The 8098-nt window shown below is 54.9% G+C and overlaps 1 protein-coding gene across 1 annotated transcript; it reads left to right on the forward strand.

The window, feature by feature from the left end:
- Positions 1-511: 511 nt before the first annotated feature.
- On the forward strand, positions 512-7145 carry LOC148821483 (40-kDa huntingtin-associated protein-like). Its single transcript, XM_088930914.1, has 12 exons — positions 512-600; positions 1877-1923; positions 2304-2376; positions 3387-3546; positions 3663-3731; positions 3824-3944; positions 4710-4802; positions 5114-5178; positions 5333-5414; positions 5607-5653; positions 6010-6065; positions 6155-7145. Exons 1-12 carry the CDS (start codon positions 512-514, stop codon positions 6234-6236), a joined length of 984 nt encoding a protein of 327 aa, XP_088787040.1. The 3' UTR covers positions 6237-7145.
- Positions 7146-8098: the final 953 nt, after the last annotated feature.

Here is an 8098-nt window from a genome sequence, read left to right on the forward strand (position 1 = left end):
CCCTGAAATATTCCTCAGGCAGCTCTGGTGCAGAGCAGTTTCAGCACAACAGTTCCGCCCGTGACCCAGCACTGCTGCCCATAGTGTGTCGCTTCCCCGCAGTGTCTCAGATTGTCATGATGTGTGAACAGCAACACCTCTGTCTTTCTCATAAGTAGCCTCTTCAGGTTCGGTCTGTCTCATCTTGTGTCTTTACCCTGTGCTAGTCTGCTGCACACTCTGACAGAGATTGGGTCCAAAGCTTTCTGACAGGTGTAAATATTTTGGGAGGCTCTACAGTACTTGCTACTACTCCTAAGTTGATATCGCCTGAAAATTTATAAAATTAATGTGTTTGTATTTTTTCAGTTTAAAAACATTATTTGTTTACACTGTTCACCGTACACTTCACATGAATGAGTGTGAATTTCGCGATTTAAACGTCTTTCCCTCACTGGACATGGCGGAGATACGGAAGGCTTCACTTTTCCCATTCTTCCTGGATTAAAGAGCGTCACCCCAGGAATGACCAATGAGAAGACGTCGTTTGCCCTCAGTGAAGATGGCGGCAGAGGGAGATTTCCTGGTGCGCTACCGAGCTGTTTCCAATAAACTGAAAAAGTGAGCAGATATTTTTATTTACCTGTTGGGTTTCGGGTTTAAATTAAGGCACGTCTGTATTAAAAAAGTAAATTCTGAATTTCTCCAATATTGTTGAACGTGGACAAAATCTTCAACAGACCGTGTATCAGGAGATTAACATGGTTGCATTTGTGTTACGCTGCGTCTTCTATCGACACAATGCGTCGCATTATTGTCCCCTAGAAAAAGGTGATTTACACACTTGCAGTGTAGACGTGATTTTTCGGTTTGAATTTCAGATTGAATATGACTATAAAAAATGAGTTGTGTCACAACACGCCTGTTATTTTGTCGCGTTGCTACTCTGATGCGGTAACGGTGGTAGTTCGCAGTAGTCCTGTTTAATTCAAGATGGTTTATTGGCATGACCAATGAGTAAAATCAGTGTTGCCAAAGCAAAACAAATACAATCAACAGAAAATGTTACTGTTACTCATAGCATTAACATAAAATGTTAGTTACCTGTTACTCTGATGCGGCGAGGGTGGTAGTTGGCGGTAGCCCTGTTACTCTGATGGGGCGAGGGTGGTAGTTTGTGGTAGCCCTGGTACTCTGATGCGGCGAGGGTGGTAGTTGGCGGTAGCCCTGTTACTGTCATGCGGCGAGGGTGGTAGTTGGCGGTAGCCCTGTTACTGTCATGCGGCGAGGGTGGTAGTTGGCGGTAGCCCTGTTACTGTCATGCAACGAGGGTGGTAGTTGGCGGTAGCCCTGTTACTCTGATGCGGCGAGGGTGCTAGTTCGCAGTAGCCCTGGTACTCTGATGCGGCGAGGGTGGTAGTTTGTGGTAGCCCTGGTACTCTGATGCGGCGAGGGTGGTAGTTTGTGGTAGCCCTGGTACTCTGATGGGGCGAGGGTGGTAGTTTGTGGTAGCCCTGTTACTGTCATGCGGCGAGGGTGGTAGTTGGCGGTAGCCCTGGTACTCTGATGCGGCGAGGGTGGTAGTTTGTGGTAGCCCTGTTACTGTCATGCGGCGAGGGTGCTAGTTCGCGGTAGCCCTGTTACTGTCATGCGGCGAGGGTGGTAGTTGGCGGTAGCCCTGTTACTGTCATGCGGCGAGGGTGGTAGTTGGCGGTAGCCCTGTTACTCTGATGCGGCGAGGGTGCTAGTTCGCAGTAGCCCTGGTACTCTGATGCGGCGAGGGTGGTAGTTGGCGGTAGCCCTGTTACTGTCATGCGGCGAGGGTGGTAGTTCGCGGTAGCCCTGGTACTCTGATGCTGTCCTAACTGTGTCCGGTCGGGATGTCCCTCTCTTCCAGGCGTTTCCTGCGGAAGCCCAATGTGGCGGAAGCCAGCGAGCAGTTCGGTGAGCAGTGGGAATGACGATGGCGCTTTAGGAACGATGACCACCGGAGTGATAAGGACTCCGCAGAGCTCCCCCCCCCCCAAGGGGATCGGCTTCCTGTAGTCCCGACGTTCACGTTCACGGCAATGCCACGTCCTGGTCATCTAGCGCTGACTGACCCCATGATGACCGGTCCTAGATGGACCCTATCTTGCAGTGACCGGCCCTGCACTGGCCCCAGGACCAGTCTGAGACTGACCCCAGTGCTGCAGTGACCGGCCCTGGACTGACCCCAGTGCTGCAGTGACCGGCCCTGGACTGACCGCAGTGACCGGCCCTGGACTGACCGCAGTGCCCGCAGTGACCGGCCCTGGACTGACCCTATGCTGTTGTGTCTTCAGGTCAGCTGGCCAAGGAGCTGCAGCAGCAGGACTGTCTCCAGTACGCTGCCTTCTGCAAGCTGGCCACTGCCCGGTACGTCAGAACCTCTGCCACTTCCTGCACCTGTCTGTCAGCTCTCTGTCGTCCTGCACTGTCTCCTGCTGACCGCTAGAGACCCGTCTCACTGCTCCTCCCTCATCACTGTCCTACTCTGTCCTACTCTCGGTGCAGTGTCAGTGTACAGTAGTGTGCAGGAGGAGTGTGTGTATTAACCCCTCTCTCTCTCAGTGTAGTGTCAGTGTACAGTAGTGTGCAGGAGGAGTGTGTGTATTAACCCCTCTCTCTCAGTGCAGTGTCAGTGTACAGTAGTGTGCAGGAGGAGTGTGTGTATTAACCCCTCTCTCTCTCGGTGCAGTGTCAGTGTACAGTAGTGTGCAGGAGGAGTGTGTATATTAACCCCTCTCAGTGCAGTGTCAGTGTACAGTAGTGTGCAGGAGGAGTGTGTGTATTAACCCCTCTCTCTCAGTGCAGTGTCAGTGTACAGTAGTGTGCAGGAGGAGTGTGTGTATTAACCCCTCTCTCTCTCAGTGCAGTGTCAGTGTACAGTAGTGTGCAGGAGGAGTGTGTGTATTAGCCCCTCTCTCTCTCGGTGCAGTGTCAGTGTACAGTAGTGTGCAGGAGGAGTGTGTGTATTAACCCCTCTCTCTCTCTCTGTGCAGTGTCAGTGTACAGTAGTGTGCAGGAGGAGTGTGTGTATTAACCCCTCTCTCTCAGTGCAGTGTCAGTGTACAGCAGTGTGCAGGAGGAGTGTGTGTATTAACCCCTCTCTCTCTCAGTGCAGTGTCAGTGTACAGTAGTGTGCAGGAGGAGTGTGTGTATTAACCCCTCTCTCTCAGTGCAGTGTCAGTGTACAGTAGTGTGCAGGAGGAGTGTGTGTATTAACCCCTCTCTCTCTCAGTGCAGTGTCAGTGTACAGTAGTGTGCAGGAGGAGTGTGTGTATTAACCCCTCTCTCTCTCTCTGTGCAGTGTCAGTGTACAGTAGTGTGCAGGAGGAGTGTGTGTATTAAGCCCTCTCTCTCAGTGACCTGTCTGTGTGTCTCAGCTGTGAACAGACCCTCTTCAATGCCCCTGGGGAGGCCCTTGCTCTGACGGAGGCCGGCCGCCTGTTCCTGCAGTCGGAGTGGGAGACCCAGGCTCTGCGAGCCCCAGGCTTCCAGGAGCACCTGCAGGCCGCCATCAACTGCTACAGCTTCGCCATCAAGGTGGGCCGAGGGAGAGGGTCTGAGCACAGGGCTTGTGTGTTGAGTTGTGTTGCATGTTGACCTGCATGCGCTGTGTTGTGTGTGTTGTATATTGAGCTGTGTGTGCTGTCTTGCAGGTGTACATTGAGGTGAACCAGCCTGTAATGGCCGCCAGCCTGTGCCTGGAGCTGGGCAATGCGCTCAAGGTAACTCCAGCTCCCTCTCTTGCACCTGCCCTTCGAGTTTCCCGTCTGACCGGTCAGTGGCTGGGCGGCTGACTGCTGTCGTATGCCTACAGGAGATGAACAAGCCAGCAGAGGCCATCGTCCACTTCCAGAGAGCGGCCGAGCTGCAGAGCCAGACCCCCATCGAGAGCCTGCTGTCCCTGGGCCAGCTGGCCTCCTGCAAAATACTGACCCGTGAGTCTGCACAGTGCGCAGCAGTCTGATCCACTCCAGGTGTGACAGTGCTGTCAGTCAGACTCCCAGTGCGCAGCAGTCTGATCCACTCCAGGTGTGACAGTGCTGTCAGACTCCCAGTGCGCAGCAGTCTGATCCACTCCAGGGTTTACAGTGCTGTCAGTCAGACTCTCAGTGCGCAGCAGTCTGATCCCCTCCAGGGTTTACAGTGCTGTCAGTCAGACTCCCAGTGCACAGCAGTCTGATCCGCTCCAGGTGTGACAGTGCTGTCAGTCAGACTCCCAGTGCGCAGCAGTCTGATCCACTCCAGGTGTGACAGTGCTGTCAGTCAGACTCCCAGTGCGCAGCAGTCTGATCCACTCCAGGTGTGACAGTGCTGTCAGTCAGACTCCCAGTGCGCAATAGTCTGATCCACTCCAGGGTTTACAGTGCTGTCAGTCAGACTCTCAGTGCGCAGCAGTCTGATCCCCTCCAGGTGTGACAGTGCTGTCAGTCAGACTCCCAGTGCGCAGCAGTCTGATCCACTCCAGGGTTTACAGTGCTGTCAGTCAGACTCTCAGTGCGCAGCAGTCTGATCCGCTCCAGGTGTGACAGTGCTGTCAGACAGACTCCCAGTGCGCAGCAGTCTGATCCCCTCCAGGGTTTACTGCCCTCTGCATGTGTTACAATCGAGCAGGAAAATGAGATTATTGTTCGTGAGCTGCAGCCCTTCTCCCTGTGCAGATATGGCTCTAACAGGAGAGCTGCTGTGCCCTCCTCTCTCAGGTGACTATGATGGAGCCCTGGCGGTGCTGACAGACATGCAGTTCCTGGCTCAGGAGGGAGGCCTGCAGGTCCCTGGACACAACACTCCTGTGGGTGAGTGACTGCCTGACCCACTCCCACACTGTCCACTGACGGCTGCAGTCCTGCAGGGCTCCTGTCTCCCTGCACCCCCGTTCTCCCAGTACTCCCTTCTCTCCTCTGTTTCCCTACACCCCCTGTCTCTCCCCTCTGTACCCCCTTTCTCTCAGGGCTCCTGTCTCCCTGCACCCCCTGTCTCCCAATACTCCTGTCTCTCCTCTGACTCTCTGCACCCCCTGTCTCTCAGGGCTCCTGTCTCTCCTCTGTACCCTCTGTCTGTCACTGCTCCTGTCTCTCAGTACTCCTGTCTCTCCTCTGTCTCCCAGGTGCGTTCCTGGATATTGTTGCTTGCTGTGAGATCTCCAGAGTCCTCCTGCTCATGCTGCTGGAGGTGAGACTGACACTGACTGTCCGAGGGGGTGCTGGAGGCGAGAGACTGACACTGACTGTCCGAGGGGGTGCTGGAGGCGAGAGACTGACACTGACTGTCTGACGGGGTGCTGGAGGTGAGACTGACACTGACTGTCTGTCTTACTTCCTGCCAGCCTCCTCCTCAGAAGCTGCTGCCGGAGCATGCACAGACTCTGGAGAGATACGCCTGGGAGTCCTTTGACTCCCACAGCCAGGGTCAGTCTGCCTGTCAGCCTGTCTCCGCCTCCTGTCTGTCTCTCTGTGTCCTGTCTATGTCCCTGTGTGGAGAGCTGCCGGTCTGTCTGTCTGCGTCCCTGTGTGGAGAGCTGCCGGTCTGTCTGTCTCTCTGTGTGGAGAGCTGCTGGTCTGTCTGTGTGTGAAGCTCTCTCTCTCATGTGTGTCTTTCAGTAACGTTCCTGCCTGAAAATGTCTTCTTGCTCCTGCAGTCTGTAGTGGTGAGTCTGCAGCCTCCTTCACTCTGACCCGACACCCCGAACTGCACTGACCCCACTAACTGGACAGACAGAGACAGAGACTGGACACTGCAGCTGGAGAGAGGATAGAGTCACCCAGAGCCCCACACTGACACCCTTCATCATCATCATCACTCCTGAACAGACCCTCAGTCTGTAACAACACGTCTGCACCTCTGTGTCCTGTGTCAGGGTGACAGTGGGGTTACAGACAGAGACTGGACACTGGAGCTGGAGAGAGGATAGAGTCACCCAGAGCCCCACACTGACACCCCATCTTGAAGTGTGAAGATGTCAGTACCTCCTTTACCAATTAATTTCTGTGGGTTAATTTGCAGATGGCTTGTCAAGAAAAGGATATTGAGTCTCTGAAGTCGTTGCAGACAGAGTTGTGGTAAGACGGTCTCCTCCGTGTCCAGTAGGCTCTGTATTGCCCCCTCTCTCAGTGCAGTCTGTGTTCTCACCCTGATCTCTGCTTCTCAGGCCTCTCCTGTCTCCAGAGCAGAACCATCTCCTTCACCTGGTGGTGCAGGAGAGAGTCGCCCCCTCTGGTCAGGGCATTTAACACAGCCTGCCCCATGCAGGGGCAGCAGCAGCAGCAGCAGGACCGAGCGCTGCTGCCCCGAGCTCTTCCTGCAGTGGGGCCTGGGGTGAGTGAGGGCTGGCCAGGGGAGCCCAGCGCTGGCCGGACAGTCACAGCCAGCCCTCCCTCTCGGCTCCGTCCTTAAAGACTTGAGAGGAAGAACAAGAATCGATTCAGCTGCTTGTGAAGTGGAGTTTCTTCTCCTGCACCTGACCGGCCCGCGGGCCGCTGAGGGGTCTGGGTTCAGCCCTGAGGGGGTCTGGGTTCAGTCCTGAGGGGTCTAGGGGCAGTTCTGACCGGTCAGCAGGATGCTGAGGGGTCTGTGTTCGGTCCTGAGGGGTCTAGGGGCAGTCCTGACCGGTCAGCAGGATGCTCAGGGGTCTGGGTTCGGTCCTGAGGGGTCTAGGGGCAGTCCTGACCGGTCAGCAGGACGCCGAGGGGTCTGGGTTCAGTCCTGACTGGTCAGCAGGAGGTTAGTCGTGGACACTGGAGCAGTTTTGTTGGACTGTGGTCTTCAAGCTGAACTGGGCCTCCAGCCAAAGGAAGTGTTACAGAACCGTGTGGCTCGACCCACATCCTGGACCGGAGTTTCTGAAGCCCTTGTGTGTTCATGTTACTGAGTGTCTTCATTTGTACTGTGGTTCTGTGGGCTAATTACTGGGAAAACGATGCAGAGTCCCACTGTGTAGCTGTCCGATTCACTCCTGGTGTTACTACAAGCTCACAGGGGAAGAAAGGAGACCACCTGCAATTAACCCCCTGTTTCCCAGAGTAAGGACTGCAGGTAACCGCTGGAGTGGCCCAGCCTGCTGTGCACCAGGAGTCAGATGGGCTCCCCTGGCGTGAGTCTTTCACGTGTAAATAAATGATACAAAGGCACTTTCTGGAGGCTCTCTGTGATCCCAGATGTTGTTTGTTTAATGGGTTACATAGTGTGGGAAAAACGTTTTACAGCCTGAGCTACTTCGTGTTGTTGGCGCCCCCTTGTGGCTGTGTCTGGTTTGGGGTCTGGCTTTCTTGGGGTTCTCTCGGTCTCTCTGGCCGGTTCCCTGCGGCGGCTGTCGGGGAGGTGTGGGAGTCCAGGAGCAGCGCCCAGCGAGAGAGAGAGAGCTGTGTGAGCGGCACACAGTCCTGACAGTGCCTGCGGCGCAGGGGGGCGTGAGGCCGGCAGTCAGACCCCCCTCACTGTGGACAATCTGCTTCTCTCCGAATTGCACTGAGAGGGGAGGAGCAAACAGCTTCATGCGCGTGACTGATGAATTACTGCTCCAAAGCACAGAGAATTGACACAGCATGAGACGTTTACACCCCACTCTCAGTCCCCCTGTCTCCCATTCTCTCTCACAGCCTCCCGGTCTCTGTCTCACTCTCTCTTACTGGTCTTGCTGTAACCTCTCTGTCTCACTCTCCTCAGCGGGAGGAGTCTGTGTGTTAACCTCTCTGTCTCACTCTCTCTTACTGGTCTTGCTGTAACCTCTTTGTCTCACTCTCCTCAGTGGGAGGAGTCTGTGTGTTAACCTCTCTGTCTCACTCTCCTCAGCGGGAGGAGTCTGTGTGTTAACCTCTCTGTCTCTTTCTCTGGCTGGAGGAGTCTGTGTGTTAACCTCTCTGTCTCACTCTCTTACTGGTCTTGCTGTAACCTCTCTGTCTCACTCTCCTCAGTGGGAGGAGTCTGTGTGTTAACCTCTCTGTCTCACTCTCTTCAGCGGGAGGAGTCTGTGTGTTAACCTCTCTGTCTCACTCTCCTCAGCGGGAGGAGTCTGTGTGTTAACCTCTCTGTCTCACTCTCTCTTACTGGTCTTGCTGTAACCTCTCTGTCTCACTCTCCTCAGTGGGAGGAGTCT

Source organism: Atractosteus spatula, chromosome 13 (assembly GCF_055471065.1).
Source record: "Atractosteus spatula isolate fAtrSpa1 chromosome 13, fAtrSpa1.hap1, whole genome shotgun sequence".
Lineage (NCBI taxonomy): Eukaryota > Metazoa > Chordata > Actinopteri > Semionotiformes > Lepisosteidae > Atractosteus > Atractosteus spatula.